Below are 17,680 nucleotides of genomic sequence, written 5' to 3' on the forward strand. Positions count from 1 at the left end.
TTTCGACACGCTACTCTCGCTCTCCTTTTGCATTACGTATACGCCAAACAACGCAAAACTTAAACCGGCATTTTGTTAGGCGCACGTTTTGAGCCTACGAAGAGTGGGATCGAGAAGGGAAGCGAGGGAGAGAGCAACGATTCAAAACAGGTGCGGATCACTTTCAAAACGGTACACGCTATGATTTATATTGTAATTTACCAAGTGCCCAAAAAAGTAGGCAATGTCTTATAGGAATACGGTTTGATTAATTTTGTTAGTTCATCACTCTAAGGCGACCTATTAGTTTTGCTACAAAAAATGTAAGTATGGTTGGTTTAAAATACGAAGTTAAAAATTGTCTGTTTTCTCGAAATGAAGATCTAGCTAATACTGAGAAAATCTATATTGGCTGGTTTACATCTTGGAAGTGCCCCTAGAAGTCTGCACCCAACCAACTGAATCCGCTCCTGGCAATTTGGCATTTTCGCGCGTGCAGCAGGCAGTGCAACAACAGCAACCCCAGCGCCGCAGAAGAGTTCATCGGTGTAAGTGTGTGCGTGTAGGTGTGTGTGTGTGAGCTGCAGCTGGCAGCGAGCTTCCTACTTTATTACTGGTTTCCAACTTAATAAAATATGTTGAGCGCTTGATTTACTCTCAACAAGGATACGCAAGGGTTAAGAAAAGCAATGGCAGGCAGAAGAGGGTTAAAAAGAGATAAGCCAAAGAGAGCGACTTTCTTCGCCAGCTGTTTCGCCGAGCTTCTCCCGTTGTCTTTTGTTTTTGCCGCGCATTCGCCGGCTGGGATCTCTCTTTCCCCTTCTCACTCTCTCTTCTGTTTCGGTGCCCCTCCCCCACCGTCTGGCCTCTCACTCACACGCCAGCTGTTGCTCCTTTAAGCGCCAGCGTACCGGAATGCACTTAAAAAAACGATGGCCTTGAACGTCTAAAAGCATTAAAAATTTAGTCATATATAAAAAAAATTAATATATAAAAATAAAGTACGTATAGGAATAATTAAAAATGGTTCTGCGAAATGAAATTTATTAGTTTCAATTTATATTTTTATGCGCAAAATACCACATTTTGATAGTGAAAATTCTTGTAGTGTAGCAACGGACTGCTGTACGTTCTGCTGTGTCTTGTAGTTTATTGCAATTTCTTATTAATAAGCGCCTTTTATGTGGAGCCGGGCGTTAGTGCCCTCCCATGGGCGACATTAACGTTAATAATAATAAAATGTGTAATTGCATACTGGGAAGAAGCAGTGCTGACCAAGAGCAAGAAGATGAAGGAGAGGGAGAAGAACATCAGCTTCTTCTTCTAACCAGTTTCGCAGACGTTGTAAGGCCCATGTTCTATCCTGAATTCTCTTTTTTTTGCAGCCAGAGGTGTAAATCATTTTCTAATCGCAGCCAGCAGATCACATGCACACGCATCAGCAAGCCAACACACACACACACACATAGAGGTACTCTGGACTCACAGATACTCTGGACACACAGATACTCACTCACACAGCAAGTGCAGTTGGACACTCGGAGTGGACTTGACTTTTGTTTTTGGCACTGCGTTTACTTTATGTTTACGTTGTCCGGCTAAAACTTTCCAGTATTTTGATTTCAGCCAAAAGGACAATATTGTTGTCGTCGAGTGGGTGGAAAAGTGGGGTGACAACGGGACTAAAGGGGAAAGAGGCGCCTGAACTGCAGCCAAAGTCGAATGCAATCAAAGACGCAGCGGAAACAGAAGCACTTGCCAGGATGTCGGCGTAACCAGAGATGCAAAAGTGGCTTAAACCGATCTAAAAATAAATCATTTACAAATGAGGACAACTGAAAATTATATAAAAATTTATAAAATTCATAAAGCTAGAAGGATATTTGATCAAAACACGAGCATAAACTTACTAACTGAAAAACAAAATACAGCAAGACCTTTTAGATACACCTACTTTGAATCATTTGAGATAACCTCTCCGTTTTCCTCTTTTTAAATTAAATATTTCTCGTATTTCCCATGGAAAACCATAAAGTTATGGGCTGCATTTGTGTGCAATGCGCCTGAAGGACAAAGTTCAATAAATTTATCAAATGATTCGTGATTATGGCACTTTCCAATCGAAGTGGCTCGTAAAATTCGGAGAAAATCCGGTCTGCTATGTCCTCGTCTGGCTGGGAAAACTTTGGCGTCTGGCGAAACTTTGCTCGTCCTTCTCGTGGCATTTTGTGTCTTAATTTCTGCATTATCCTGGCCATCTTAATTAAGCTGCCTGTCAGGAGGCGCCACGCCCACAGCCGTCTGCTCATTTGTTTGCCGCCATGTTTCGCGGGGTGTTTGGCATTTTCTTTTTCTTCACATTTTTTTTTTTGTTTTTTAAGCTGGTGCTGGTACACACTGTACAGAACTTCCGGTTCCGGTGCCTGTGGCACATTGCGTATCCGCGGGCCACATTTCAACCATTGCCATTGTCCTCATGAGTTTATTTGAATTTATTATACTTCCCCTGCTAGCTCCGTTTTTTATTTAATTTTTGAGCAGATGCAGCCAAGCGTAATAATGGTTGTTATTAACCCGTTGGTGTTGTGCAATATGCTTGTGCATAGTATAAGGAAAATCAACAAATTGTAACGTTCATTAAATATTAGACAAACTTATAGAAAACTTCTGCTTAATGATCGTGATCTTACATTGATGATTAAATGCATTTTCAAAAGTCTTTAGTTTATATTACGTATACGCCATGTGTGTCTTCAGCTAAATTTTTATTTTTAGTGCCAAGGCCTAAAAGGTTTTCCTGCACATTCACTTAAGTGAATCGCCGTTGATAAAACTGCCCACACCTTTCTCTTAATTGTTTAATTCGTTTTTTATTTTTACAAACTGGCAATGGCCATCAACTGAATCAAAGCCATTTCATTAGTTTTAGCACTTTTATGGGCCATTTTAGAAATGCAAATCGAAAATCAAGTGCACAAGAGCTCTCAAACGGAATGCGGAAGAGAGTTTGTGAGTGTTTGTTTGTTTTCTCTTCCCTTTTTCCACCATTTTCAGAAACGAGAGAGCAAAAGATTTGGAAATTTGTTTTCCTTTTTTTTTGGGAGTGTGCAAACAGCGCTTTCAACTCCCTTATTTCAATTAACTTTGCTAAATTTATTTATGCATGCGATTGCACTGTCATAAACATTATAGAACAAAATATATTTAATAAAAATAATCTTATCATTACACTGAATTTAAGTGGTTACATTTTCAAAAATATTTAAACTCATTAAATTGTTTAAAAAAACTAGAAATTCTGTAGATAAAATGTGTTGATTCTATTTCAAAATCTGCATTAAACATGTATACAATATGTTTAATTAAATGTAAAATAAATCATAGATTAATGAAAATGTTTAATATTTTTTTCTGTGTATCCATGCATGTGAGATTAGTTATTTGTGGGCGTGTGTTTATTGTCAACAAGTCCGTTAACAGGCACTGGGTGTTTTTTTATTTTCTTTGCCTTAGTTGTGCCTACTTCTTTTTTATTTTCTTTGATTGTTCGCTATTTTCATTTATTTGTTCCCTTTAATTTAGTGCTGATTTTTAATCCTTGACGGGGCGAGGTCATAAAGCGATCGTTGCATCTTAATCCTAGCCATGGAAACGCCTCTTTTTTGCCAGTAAGGGAAAAGTACAAACTATGCGGCGGTTTCATTCACAGAAATATGCAAATGGTGGGGGGAAATCGCGCAAATTGAATGCGAGACTGAAAAAACACACATCCAACCCCCGGAAAAACGGAAAAGCAGACTCCGTTGCGTACTACGCGGCTTACAACTGCAATTACAACTACGACCACCACCACGCTCCACCTGTTGGCCGCTTTGGGAGTCCGCATAGCCTTCTCTCTCGCACACTACCTTGCTCTCTCTTTCCGCCGCACGTCAGTGCTGTAGGTGTAGCTGTTTAATGTAATTTGGTCGTAATTTGTACAACTATTTCAAATTCAAATAGATTAATTTTTAGGTGATATCGAAAACAATAGATTTCCTGTTTTTTTTTAAACATTCAAAAAATGTTAAAAAATGTTTAAAAAAAATATATTATAAAATTTTTAGCGTTAAGTCGACCGCTTAAAATCGAACAACACAGATTTACATATATAGTAATGCACATTTTACCGATTCATAGCATATTCAACATTATTTGTCCATATAGTTTAACATCTAAAATTGGGTTATTAACCCGGAAGCAATTAGAACACAATCCTAGCCATTTTAAGGGCTAATAGCGGGCAGCACTGGGGGGAATTAACAATGAGCCAGCAACGATGTTAACTGAAAAATGCTTTTCGCCTTTGCTGAGCTGCGGCTGAATGCCGGGGATTTGGTAGTGGGTTTGAGTTTCGGGCTGGGAGCCACAGATGCAGTTGGATCTAAAGATGGGAGTTTTGCGGACGGGTCGGCGGTTAGTTTGCCACCGCCTACCCGGCCACCCACCTGACGCACACCCCAACCCACCCCGCTTTGTCAACCACCATGGTGCAGTGAACCCGCCGCGCCGCTAAGTATGCAACACAGAACTGAAGTTTAATTGGGAGCAAAACCCATCGAAACATTCCAGCGGCAAACGAAGGTATTTTACTAGCGAATATTTCTTTATTGCTGGTGCATATCTGCGTGATACAATATATCTTTATTAAAAAAAGAGACAAGCTTACTACATGAAAAGAGTATTTGCTCTCGCAACAGCTGGTGCGCATTAATATTCATTGATGGTTAAGTATTTGTTGGTAGCTTACTTTGGGTACAGCTGTGCCTGAAATAATTGTATTACATTATTCAATTATTATTTGAGACCATTTAAGCAACATATCAAAAGGTCAAATTGAAATATGTGGAAACACAACGATTTCGAGCACATAAAAATGTTTAATACATTTTTTTTAATGTTTTTGGTTATTGATTTGTTTTGTTAAATCTATTACATTTCTCGTTCAAGGATAAAATAAAGCATAAGCCACTAATTTTATTTTTTTATTAAATATTTTGTTAGTTTTTGTTACTTTTTTTGCGCTTTAGCTTCAGGGCATGTATTGAGAATGATCGTAAGTTGTCCAGGAATTTTTCGTTTTGCTTGTATATCCATAGTCGGGCACAACTTTGGGTGTTTTAAAATAGTTCTTTGTGTTGAGGGAGTAGTCCTGAAAAAGCGTTGTTGTGAAAGTGCACTTAATGATGCCAGTTTTTCGTAGAGACTAACCTTTTCGTATTTTCTTTGATAACCACCCAAAGGATTTGTTCCTGCGGACTCCTCCGCCGGTTTCACTTTCAGCACCGCCGAAGTGGGCGTGTCTCCGACCCTTGGATTGTGGGATTTTAAACTCAGTTTCAGATCTATTTTGGGTGGCGGCTCCTGACGGATTTTCTCCTCGATCTCGTAAAGCTCTTTCTGAATTTTATTCATATTTTAGATGGAAGTTGATTGGAATATTCCATTGGGATAACTTACGCGATTTTTATAGACCATGCAGCAGGCTCGCAGCGTAAAGTAATATATAATCTCCACACCGGAAAGCAGTGAAAATCCAAGAAAAAGGCTGGCAATTCCGCCAAAGGACACCAACAGATCAACCCAGCCGAAAAGGACCTCACGCTTATAGCGAATAATCGGCCAGGTAAGAAACTCGACTAGCACACCTGTGCTATCTTGTCGATCCGATCTAAAATTACATCATACATCATTACATCTTCTTGGTTACATCATTGATACACCTATTTGGAAAAACTAACATTTTGATCAGCTTATCGATGTTGAAAACTGTTTTCGAGCAACTGAGCTCGCATTGCAGGCAATCCTTGATGTTCGTAATGTTGCTCTTGAATTCATCGAGACAATCGAAGTCCTTGATCGAGCACATAGGCACATTAGCTGTCGGCGTTAAATATAATAATAATAAGTATGCAATAAGCTTGTAAATATGTTCATTACTTACGTATCGGCTTATAAAAGGGCGGATTGCACTTGCACAACTTGATGGCCTTGTTCATGCGACACTGCTTCATGCAGGAGGAGAATGTGTACGCATCTGGGAAATAGTTGAGCTTCACCTCGTCGCTGAAGATGCATTTCCTCTGGCCAATGGACAGCTGGCGAGCATCGTCCGTGGTGTAGGTGTTCTTCTTGGATATCCTCACCTCCACCATCTGAGGGGCCGACCAGTCGATCTGAGCATTGAAATCCGAACCGAAGTACTCCTCGTTGGAAAAGATAAAGATCTGAAGATGTGTTATTCAAATTCATTATTATGCGAAATATATTGTGATAACTACTATACGAGTATATAGTATATGGTTATGAACCACTTACACTTGAAGTGCTGTTGGGTATGAAAAAGAGTGCCCACTTCTTGTCGGTTTCGTAGAGGTCATGAGGTGCTCCGGTTTTTACGCTATACAACAAAGTTCATATACCCAATAAAACCGAGGTCAAATTGGACTCTGATTCTGCGAAACTTACTCTTCAGTGGGCGAGGACTTGAAACGACTGTTGAAGGCGTAACAAAAGCCGTGCTCCGTGTAAATGGGCTCGAAGTGTTCGCAACAGGGTATGTCCTCGTCGCGATACTTGCAGGACACGAAGACGTTCTTGCAGTCGATGTGACCCTCGAAGGCCCACTCCCGGATGGTTTGCGCATCTAGCAGGTTCTGCGGAATCGACTGCGACAGCACCTTGGCGTCCCGAATGCTCTCGAAGTTCAGGGAGGTCAAAATCCGCAGAAACGGGGTATACATTTGGGCCTGGGCCTCGTCGTAGTTACTGTAATCACAAAATGTATGTACATGAAAATAGTTGCATCCAATCTATAAGATACAATAAGATATATAGATAACATATAACATAGATAACATATAACATAGATAACATATAACATAATTCTTGAGTTGCCCCCGTACTCACGCCAGGGTATTGTAAACCTTCTCGTAGGTCTTGTCGTGGTCAAACGCCGCCTCTGGACAGACGACGGTGGTGGGGAAGACCACGTTCTGGTTGTGGAAGTCGGTGTCGAGGCCAGTAATGGTCGGATTGGTCTGGAATTTCTCCCAGAGGCTCATGATGATGACCAGCGCGGTGACCGCTCCGATGGATGTGAAGCAGAACCACATGAACTTCTCGCCGATGGGCCGGCCCGATTCGGCAATGTATCGCACTCCGTGGAGCGTCGAGTTCTGGAAGAACTCCTTCGTCTGGTAGATGAGGCTGCGCCGAAAGATGATCAAAGTCTCGAGGCTGCGCTGCGCCCTGGACTCCGGCGGATGGCGTTTCTCTTGCGGCATTTCCGTTTCAGGAACATTGCTCGCCGACGCGGCTCGGTAGTGAACTCAAAACTGATGCCCTAGCATCGGATCCAAAGTCAACATTACGACTGAAACCGTGGCATTACTTAATGGAACTACATCGAATGCCAAATCGATGCGTGTATCATTAGTCCCACCTGCGTGTGGTTCCATTTGCAGGTTCTAAAAGCCTTTCATTGTTCACGTAATGCCGTTTGCATGCGTCTGATTGCTTTTTTGGATTGTGGAACTATCTAGATCTTAGTGACTTAAACAATAAAAGGTGAATATTAATGAAAGGTTTTTTAATTCAAAAATATTGTAAAAATCAAGATACAAATTCTAAGTCATAGAATATGTAAAAATAATATTCGTTTTTATATAAGCAAATAAGCATTTCATTTTAAACACAATTAATATCTAAACTGTCTTTAATTAAAATAAGCTCTTAAAATAAAATATTAATAAAAATAATAGTTTGATATCAGATCAACGTATTTTGAAATGCACTTCAGTAATGAGTCCACCAACTTTTCGTACCGAAATCGACAAGATTGGGGTCAGTGATATGGCTAAAGTCCTGCGCATTTGTGGGTTAGTCCAGTTACCGAATGCAGCTGCCTTGGATGGATTGATGGCTGGCTGGCTGGATGGTTGGATGGCTTGAAGGCTTGATGGATTGTTGGTTGGATAAATGGCTGGCTAATTGGTCGGGGCTGTCTGAACAGCTTCCGGCGCCGCCTTGCATTCCGCAAAAAAAAAAAATCACATATTCCTTTATAGGAATAGGGCTGTGCTGGCCACTCCACCGAAAGCCACTTTACTCCAAGGATCGGAGGAACTTCACAAGTTTTGTGTGAAATTCTGACACGGCCCGGACTCTCTTTGTTCGCTCTTTCGCCCTCTCTTTACCCTTTTTTATTCCTTTGATTTCTTTATTTTTATTTTTTTTTTGTTTTCAATCGTTAAGTGTTCTCAAGTTTCACAAAGCGTCGAGGAATGGGTTTTGGATTTTTCGGGACTCTGGACTTTGGGTTATGGCTGCTGGAGCTGGGGCAAACAAAAGAACTGCTGGAATGAGTTGACCCTGATGGCGGTGGTCAGATAATCGGAGCCACTGGCGCCAGTCGGTTAGAGGGAGTCCCTTTTACTCCGCTTTTCCCCTTCATTAACCGTGCGTCGTCTGGACATTGCATATATTATATTATTATATAGCTGTAGGTTGAGGAACCACCATGTTTTTCTTACTCGTCGTTTTGCTTATAACTAGATAAAGCGAATAAAATTGAAACTAAATTTAGTTAGGGGACATTTATACATTACATAATATCCTTTTAAAAAAAAATTACTTTCAAGACGAAAAGAAAGGAGGATAAGATGTCATATTAGGATTGCTGTAAAGAAATACCTAAAAGCTCACAACTTATATTATTCAGCCCAAAGTATATGAGAAAATATCAACTTTTCGAATCGAACTTCATCATAGATTCATAACACCATAAGATCCAATACGTAATGCGGAGCTTAGTGCTAGACCTCTGGGTAAAAAATACTCCTTACTGGCATTGCGACCCACTTATGGCCAAAACCCCCTGCCAACGCCACCAACCCTTTCCCACGCTCCACCAGATCCCGCCTTATAGCCTCTCAATTTGTTTCGCTTTTAGTATTCTCCCTCAGTTCGGCTTCTTATCAGCGATCATTTGTCAAAGCCCTGCCATTGAAAAGTGGCCCGACCACTGAGCGAAACGGCAATTGCAACAAATTTGTTCGCTGCTCCTCCAGACCCCCCAACCATCTACCCCAGCCACATGCCGCTTGCCCCACGTACCTGCCCCACCTGCCTCTGCTCCAGTTGACAAAAGAAGAGGAGCAGAAACCAAAAGACACCAACGAAGAAGCTCTTCGTTGGGCACGTGGCGAACCGATGATACCCTATGGTATCATTCTCTAAAAATAATAGTTAAACCATGCTAAAAAAAAACTTAAGTTTTATATTTCAAAACAACAATAGGATGAGTTCGCTCAGTTTTCGAAACAGGTATTAGTTTGAACCTGCATACCTCTAATTTTAAGAAGCTTACAGAGCGATGAGTACCTGAGTGTCGACTATCGCATACCTTCTGTTTTTGGCCTTCGTATATTATGCATATGCTGAGAATATGGTAAATCTCATGCTTCTATACACCGCAATCATCGTACACCTGTTGTCAGAGCGTTCCCCAACGAAAGTCGAGCATACCCATTGTGATGTAGCGCTGCCACCATCGAGAGCACTCTCATAAATAAGAAATTGAGAGTAAACGAGACCTGGCAGAGATCGGCACCGTCGAGGGGATCCCCTGAGCTGGGGCAGAATCTATGGGTATACGTATACTGGCTTCGATAAACATTTTTTGCTTTCATTTCCCTTGCGTTGAATTCGTTGCATTTTATTTTTTATTTTTCCGAGCTGAGCGGTTTCAGTTTCTCGTTTTGCATTGCATCGAACACCAAGATCGATCGGTGGCGAAGAATGCTCCTTTGAGCCGCGATCTTACCCAGCGTCCAGGTGTCCATTCCACTGTCCGTCCGTTTGTGTGATTAATGGTAATTGCTTTTATGGCTTTCTACGGCGCTCCTCTGCCACAATTCGTTGCGGTAATTTCGCTTTTAGTCGCAGTCCCCAAACTGATAGCCCCACCGCCACACCAAAATGAATTGGGAAAGTACATATTTAGAAAAGCACTTGATTCGATTTGCTGCGAACTATACGAATAATTAATCTGTCGCAAAGTATTTGGTAGCAAAGATTTCGTTTTTTATTTCACTTCTTTTCACGATTGTTATTTTCATAATGTATAAAAAAAAATAATATACATGCGACTAACATTAAAAGGGATAATGGACGACACAGGGTATTCTGGGGGGTAAGTATGCAGTCGGCCTTTCATCAATCAATCGCCGTTTTTGTTTCCGGGCCCATTCCGTTTCAGTTCCGATCGCCAAGCGGCGTGTCCCCCTCGTTATAGGCCCGCTGATCCCGATATTGGCTGAACAAGCCGCGCACCTTGTTCAATGGTGTTTGGAATGACTGCGTCGCTGCCGTCAAGGCGGCAAAACTCAAAATCGGCGATGCCGGAGTCACGGCAGATCCGCCCGACTCGCCGTTCGTTTCGGATGCAACTTGAATACTGGCGGCGGACGGAGTTCGGGCCAGACGCGGCGTAACTGGCGCTGTCAATGGTCCGGACCCACGTCTGCCGCTGACCACGGAATTCAGTTTCGGCGTGGCAAGCAGACGCTTGGGATGCAACAATGGCTGGCTGTTGTGGCTAGCACTGGTTCCTGAATACCAAGGCTCCAGCTTTTGAACCTTGACGTTCTTTGGGGATGGGAAGCTTTAATATAAGTGAGCAAAAATTATTACAAAAACCCTATCATTATGGAAATAAACGTACAGATTCATTTCAGCCCAGGAGTAGCTCTCCATGGCAGTCTTCCAGGCGTAGACATGCGGCAGTGTTTCCTTATCAATGTCGACATTGGAAATGGCATTCAGCACATCCAAATCCCGCTTGGTTGGCTCGTTTCTACAATGTTAACAAATGTAGTCTATAAATAAACATTCTAAACAATGATTAATCTCACCCAAAAATAAACAACTGGTAGCGCGGCTCCAAATCCATGGAAATGCGTGGCGACAAGCTTTGCGGCGGCGTATGGAAGTTTTCCTCGTCCTCGCTGCTGCTTTCATAAGGCAGCGAATCATTAGTGCAGTCGAACTTAAAAAAAAAAACAACAGAAATGTTTAGGAGAAGGACAACAGTACTAAACACTGATACTCACAAAGATGTCGCTTTGTTGAATGCGCCAATCAGTTTTCGAAGGGGACGCCACGACCCCTGATGCTCCCAAACTGGTCGATCCCACACCTAGCGAAGCGTGCAAGGCGGACGACCCTGTCGATCCCGGAGTATCCTGAGGCTGACCGTGCGTCAGCGACTGAGACTGAACAGCGGCGGCTGCCCGCAGCGACTTAGTGCGCTTTCGACGACTGGTCTTACGGCTGAGATTTGCATCCCACAGACATGCGCAACTCTGCTCCGTCTCCCAGGCGGCGCAACATAGCTCCTCGGTCTTCAGAGTGTCTGGTAGATGCACGGCGGAGGTCGGTGCCTGTTCCAGCATCAGCAATAGACTAGCGCACACGCAGCCCAAATGCTGCTCTCGGCCGCGCTCGTCGGCCAGCAGTTGGCGCAAACTTCGAAGCATCTGCAACAACTGCAGACGCATGGCTACGCTGACCTCCTGCGAGTGGGTCACATAGCTGGCCACCAGGTGGGCGATACGTGAATGCACCTTGCTAAAGTCCACGCTAATGAAGCGGGCATCATCCTAAAATGGTTAAATATCGATAACATTTTGTAAATGCTAAGTTATTATTTGTTTTATGCACACCTTGAAGCTGACAATCAGCGATTTCAGTCTTTTGAGCTCACAGAGCAGCGTGTCGTTGATGGACACCATGTTGCCGATTTTGTTGATCAACGTTTTAGTGATGCGCTTGGCGAACACTTGCAGCGACTTCTCTACGCATGTGTACGGAGTCATGACTCCGGCGGATGGCGAAGTTGCTGCCGCAGCCTCATTTTTATCCTTTCGAAGTTCCTGCTGTTGATCGCTGGCCATCGAATCGAAATACTGATGCAGATGGGCAAAGTTCCAGACCGTTTCTGATTTATTCGCCTGATGTTCGGTCTTTTCCATGAAATACGTTTCCAGGCGGGCCAGCCCTTCGGTCGTACCAATGTCTAAAAATGAATCGAGAAAATCCCAGTACTCGCGCCACTCTAACTGCTCCTGTCGTGCCAGTTGGCGGCCGACCACCTCTAGACCCTTCTCGATATCAGTGTTCTTGATGTGGCGCTCAAGCAAGCTGTCATTTAGCGACGCATTCATGCTGCGGCTTAGGCTCATGTCCAGGATTTGGGAGTCATCGGCCAAAGATGGCGAATCAAGGCTATTGTTGTTGCGATAGGCCATAAATAAATCCGGTTTCAATTGGCGAATGGGTGTGGCCGGGAACTCCAACGGATACACTGGCTTCACATTATTATTGTTGTGCTCGCTCTCATTGGGCATTGGGCGTTTTAGTAAGTTGGTCGTCTCCGCCAATGGACTAAAGAGCACTCTGCGTCCTAAATGGACTGGACTCGAGTTTCCAGCACTTCGATCAAAGATCGACTTGCTCGGCGTTACCTTCACCGGCGAGCTAAATGGTGAACTAGTCAGCGGCGACATCACATTGTTGCTGACCCGCGGTGGTGTCTTCCAACGGCGATAGAAGTTCATGGCCTTTTCGCGGGACATGGGTCCCGCCAGCGCACTGATTGCCAGGTCCCCGCTGAGGCCGTCGCAATCGTCCGCCTTTTGTTGCAGGTTTTTTAAAATATAAGGACAAATATATGTATCAATGCGTCGTTAATTGTTCCATGTTGAGTTGGGTCCTCAATAAATAACTGATTTGTTTATCACTCTCTAAATTAGTCATATTGTTGTTTTCTCATACTTATAACAAATGCAATAATAAAGTATTTTCTTAATGAGTAACGGTAGGAAAATATACAAACAATTCGCATGAGAAACTAAACGTATGTCCATCGTCAAATAATTATACCAATGAGAATTTAAAATTATAAGTAAGCAGAATAATGTAAAACAGATACCAACCGGCGGATCTTTGGGCGAGAACGGTTGACCCACTTTTGGCGGCAGTGTATTTGACTGGGATCTTAGTACGGGCACAAAATGCGGATCGTACAAGAGCAGCTCCAGCTTCTTGATGGTCACATGTGTAGCATTAGCATTGCGCAGGCAGATGATCTGCAGGGGGGGAGAACAGGTTACAATATGATAATAGCGATTCCTTCGCCCTTTTGTGACTCCAGACTCGCAACTCACTTCCTTGGGCTCCTTGCCCTCATGATTCCGCAGCGATTTGCACTCTGGATAGGAAACGAGAACCTCGACCATGGCCACATGACCATTCTTCGCGGCAAAGTGGAGCGGTGTTTCGCCGCGCCCCTTGTCCGGCATGTTCAGGTAGTAGTCCAGGAGACTGATGTTGAGGGCAGTACACATCTTGCCACTGCCCTTCTTGCCAGCGTAAAGCTGAGTAAACTCCCGATCCGAAATGGTATTTAGTAGCAACTGAGCGATCTTGGCCTTATTGACCTGGGCGCAGATGTGCATGGCATTATAGCGACAGCCCTCCTTCAAACTGGTGGGCGTATCACCGCTGCTGATCAAAAATCGGGGATTCTCCCATATAATCCTCTTGACCCGGTCGATGTGCCCACCTTCGATCTGCTTTCGAAACTCTACCAGTTCCTGTTTGGTGGGCGCCCGGAATGGAGGGCCTTCTCCGGACACATCCGGCTGGTGCGGCTGCTGTTGCTGTAACTGCTGCTGTCGCCCATTGGCAATGATGTTGCTGGAGTTGCTCAGCGAAGAAGTCGGTGAGCCACTAAGCAGTAAATTGGACATTGAGGAATTGCTTCCCAGGGGAATGATGAAACCACTGCCGTTACCCGTCGGCGAGGAGGAGCACGAATTGTCCGTCGAGCTCTTGTAACCGCTAGCGCTGATTATCGGAATGGGTTCTGAAAAAAATAATACAGCGCATAAGTTAAATCACTGGGTAAGCAATTATATAGCTAGCTATACTATGTACTCACTGCTTTCGGGCTTTGCCTTGCAAAATCTCTTGAGAGCCTCGATGCTCTCGAACCCAAACTGAACGTAACTCTCCGCCTGCTCCAGATTGGGAAATTCGCGGAGGCGAGCCTCCTTGTAGTGTCGCAGGACGTCCAGCGCCTTGGATTTATCCGTGAAGATCAGCCACAGTGGCGAGTCCGCTGCTCCGTCGTGGCGTTGGCAATGTTGATGTGTGGGCATCGAGAGGGATAAACCATTAATAAATGAGCTGACTGCTTTGGTCACGCCATCGGTTTGGCGAATGGCGAATAGCGAACGAGTGTCGAATGCCGGACGGGTGGAGGATTGTCTCGAGCAAAACAAAATCAAAACAAGCTATGCTAAAGGGGGCGTTGGGTGGGCAGTGGGCCGTGGGGCATATGCGTGTGACGCAGCGGTTGGCAAGACGCCGGCAAAACTTTCCGAGGCCCTGCCTTATCAGGAGTATCATCAGTTTTGCTCGCAGATTGTTACAGATTTCAAAGATATGTATTTACAATACAAACGTGGATGGATCGGAATCGAATGATTACTTTATTTAAGGTTTATAAAAGCACTCTAAACAACTTGCAAAACACTTTGAAAGCCTATGATCACTTGTGACTAACTAACCCATTTAAATAGCACTTGTTGAATTTATAAAAAACAAAAGCAGATATATTTAGCTCGCAGCTGCGGCGTACAAACATTTCATATATTTCTCTCAACATTACTTCTCGAAATTAGCGAGTGTGCCATAATTAAATTTACTTTCGACCCTTCGCAATGTGCTAGTAAAACAAAAACAGAAACAAAACTACAGGCAAAAACACCGCAGCCTTGGTGGTAAAGTTCTAATCAAAGATCTGATAAAAGCTCAACATATAGCATGTAGAACTAACACCGAGTGTTGGCCAACAGGGAGCACGTATGAAAGTTGAATTAAAAGGCATAAAACAATTGCTATTAGATTAATTGGACACTAATTAGGCGTGTTTCGATTTTTTTTATTTTATGTAAGGAATAAGGAGATTGCTTTGAAATGTTGGGGAAGGAATTTGTAATTAATGCAATTTAAGTACCTGTGGGTACATTTTTGCTAAATCTAAGTGCTTTTATGTACATTTCAGTTCAATTTAGTTATTGCTTATTTACCCACTCGTAGGTTATCTCAAAGTCGGCGTTATTTGGTTTTACGACACGACACTGCTCTCTTCTTTTTGCGCGTTTGTTTTCATTTTTTCTGGGAAACGTCTGTTGACTTGGGCCAAAAGACAGGGACAGGGCCAAGTGAAAGGGACAGGGACAAGAAACAGGGACAGGCACAACCCACAATAACACAAGCCGGCAAAACTTGGCGTATATATGTAAATATTGGATCCGGGGACTCTTGACAGTACTCGCACGCACTTTTTCGGGATACTTGTTGTTCTGCAGCTCGCAGTATAAATAAATTTGAAAAGGAAACAAAATTGGATATTCTGTGTGGTATACAGTTGCGACCTCATTTATAGTTTTATTTATCAATCATTATTTCGGGATCTTCCTAAAAATCGCAATTTAATATGTACAGAAGAAATAATAGAAATATGTTATATTGGAAATATAAAAGACTATTGCAAGCAAGACTAATTGCCCCGAATTTTAGAATATTACGATAATTGTTAATTAAACCCATAATTATTCTAGGTACAAAACAATACAGGAACCTATTATTTTGACCGCAGCTGTGTGACTGCTGGAGCATAAATACGGCAGAATGTCGGTGCTGACAGGTCAAGGTCCTCGTAATGCATCCAATTTGGGCATGGCCTGGAATGGGAACTGGATGATGTCGATGTGGAAGTGGAATGAACTCGCCCCAATCGGTTTTTGTTTTCGAATCGCATATAATTGGATTAAAGAGCGAACGAGTGAGAGCAGGAGAATTGCATTTAATTAGACAGGTAATCGCCATCGTTCACCATTTGTTTACAATTAAATCGAAAGACCGCTCCCAGACAAGGAAATCGGCTGTGCGAGCGGGACAGCTGGGCAAGCCCCGATTCGGTGTTTTTTCTCGAATCTCAGAAGTTTTGAACACACACATGGAAACTTCTTCATGGGCAGTTAGTCATGGAGGGAACAACAGAGCAATACAAAACTTATAAAAATTCAACAGTTGAATTACCCTATTTATTAAAACATTTCATATATCATAATATTTAAGCACTTAATTTACCAAAAATGTGTAATGAGCACTATTAGGTTCATTAAACTAACGACTTTATAGAACAGGTAACAAGTTATCCATATGCTGAACAAATTTCGATCAGGTATATTCTGATAAATGGGAATGAATTTGCAACCCCTTAAAAAACAAACTACTGCAGAAATCAGTCAGGCAATTCAGGTTTAGTTGCAAAACAAAAACCAAGCAATTCCGATCATGAACATTCCTGTAGCTTGGAAACTTCAACCCTCGACATTTAAATTTGGTTTTGAAAGTATATGCAGTATGAACTAGAGTAAGTATGAACTTGAGTAAATAAAAGTTAACAGTTTTCCAATCATAAAAGCTTCCAATTACTCCATACGGGTCAGAACTGTTTGAAAACAGAAGCATCAACGAACCGACCGAACGTTCGCGCATAACCCCCGATTACAGGGTATCACAATAGCAACAAGCGGCAAATAACTGGAACGCAAAACACACACATATACCGACACTCGCTTCATCTCGCTCCTACTTACGTGGATAGTCGGGATCCTCGTACTTGGTGGCAGCACTGCCATCGTCTGTGTTTCCCGTTTGCAAGGAGCCGGATGGCGATCCCGAAGCTCCTGATGCCGATCCAGACGCCGGATTGGATGGCTTTATGTTCACCGCGGCTATGGAGCCGATGCACTGCGATACCGATCCCTCAAAACAGCCCGCCTTCGAGGTCGGGATATAGACCCCGAAATAGGTCGACATCTCTGCGTAAAATGGCGGATGCACTGCAAGGTAAACGGTTGAAATGGTTTGACATCAACACCAAATAACAGGCAACTTCTTCACAACTCCGCGAAAAAATGTAATGTTCGGCTGATGGCAAGCGAAGGCAACGTTAAAAATAGGGTAATATCAACAAAAAATGCCAGGAACTCTATTGTCCCGTTTTGTTGTTGTTTTCGGCTGCACTCCACCGCTCACACGCACACAAACACAACAACGCAAAAAAAAAACGAAAAAAAAACAGCAGACGCACATCACACGCAGCGACGCGAACTCACGGGACCTGCAGGACCCAACGTATCGGCGGAATCACAAACATATATTCTGTTATTCTTACCTTTTAGCACAAAGGGCACAATACATGAAACAAAATCCAACAATCTAAAGCGTCTTTCAAAGAAAATGTGCACAAACGAAATGAAATTAGAGGTGTGGAATAATATCGATAGCAAATATCGCCTAGCCAATCGGCTGACTATCGCAGTCAATTTCGAATTGCACATCAAATTAAAATATTCTAAATCACTTGCCTGAAAATTACCCAAAATTTAGATACAAAGCTATATCAATGATTGATTACCAGATATTGGAAATGAAAAAAAGCAGCTAAGCATCGGAAACCTTCAATTTAAATTGCTTGTTTTTGTCCATTAAAGTTGCACAGAGTGAGTCAGACATGAGA

General features: G+C 42.9%; 2 protein-coding genes across 2 annotated transcripts; both read right to left on the reverse strand.

Annotated features, from left to right (window-relative positions):
* Nucleotides 1–4,674: 4,674 nt before the first annotated feature.
* On the reverse strand, nucleotides 4,675–8,087 carry LOC117147266 (sodium channel protein Nach). Its single transcript, XM_033314090.1, has 9 exons — nucleotides 7,845–8,087; nucleotides 6,928–7,572; nucleotides 6,487–6,786; nucleotides 6,337–6,418; nucleotides 5,963–6,245; nucleotides 5,760–5,898; nucleotides 5,479–5,689; nucleotides 5,230–5,418; nucleotides 4,675–5,170 (listed from the first exon to the last, which is right to left on the reverse strand). Exons 2-9 carry the CDS (start codon nucleotides 7,302–7,304, stop codon nucleotides 5,051–5,053), a joined length of 1,701 nt encoding a protein of 566 aa, XP_033169981.1. The 5' UTR covers nucleotides 7,305–7,572; nucleotides 7,845–8,087; the 3' UTR covers nucleotides 4,675–5,050.
* Nucleotides 8,088–10,082: 1,995 nt separating this feature from the next.
* LOC117147022 lies at nucleotides 10,083–17,443 on the reverse strand. The gene is made up of 10 exons (XM_033313710.1): nucleotides 17,336–17,443; nucleotides 16,755–17,000; nucleotides 14,024–14,203; nucleotides 13,248–13,948; nucleotides 13,017–13,169; nucleotides 11,745–12,713; nucleotides 11,133–11,681; nucleotides 10,935–11,068; nucleotides 10,745–10,876; nucleotides 10,083–10,684 (listed from the first exon to the last, which is right to left on the reverse strand). Exons 2-10 carry the CDS (start codon nucleotides 16,975–16,977, stop codon nucleotides 10,276–10,278), a joined length of 3,450 nt encoding a protein of 1,149 aa, XP_033169601.1. The 5' UTR covers nucleotides 16,978–17,000; nucleotides 17,336–17,443; the 3' UTR covers nucleotides 10,083–10,275.
* Between the last annotated feature and the right edge of the window lie 237 nt (nucleotides 17,444–17,680).

Source organism: Drosophila mauritiana, chromosome X, assembly GCF_004382145.1.
Source record: "Drosophila mauritiana strain mau12 chromosome X, ASM438214v1, whole genome shotgun sequence".
Lineage (NCBI taxonomy): Eukaryota > Metazoa > Arthropoda > Insecta > Diptera > Drosophilidae > Drosophila > Drosophila mauritiana.

Bases quoted from the DNA above. Each gene is read 5' to 3' on its own strand.
- LOC117147266 (XM_033314090.1), bottom strand. From the start codon at position 7,304: ATGCCGCAAGAGAAACGCCATCCGCCGGAGTCCAGGGCGCAGCGCAGC. The intron at 6,246-6,336 runs GTAAGTGGTTCA...ACACATCTTCAG, and splicing joins TACCCAACAGCACTTCAAGT to ATCTTTATCTTTTCCAACGA. The intron at 5,899-5,962 runs GTAAGTAATGAA...TAACGCCGACAG, and splicing joins GCCCTTTTATAAGCCGATAC to CTAATGTGCCTATGTGCTCG.
- LOC117147022 (XM_033313710.1), bottom strand. From the start codon at position 16,977: ATGTCGACCTATTTCGGGGTCTATATCCCGACCTCGAAGGCGGGCTGT. The intron at 13,949-14,023 runs GTGAGTACATAG...TATTTTTTTCAG, and splicing joins CAAGGCAAAGCCCGAAAGCA to AACCCATTCCGATAATCAGC. The intron at 13,170-13,247 runs GTGAGTTGCGAG...CCCCCCCTGCAG, and splicing joins AGGGCAAGGAGCCCAAGGAA to ATCATCTGCCTGCGCAATGC.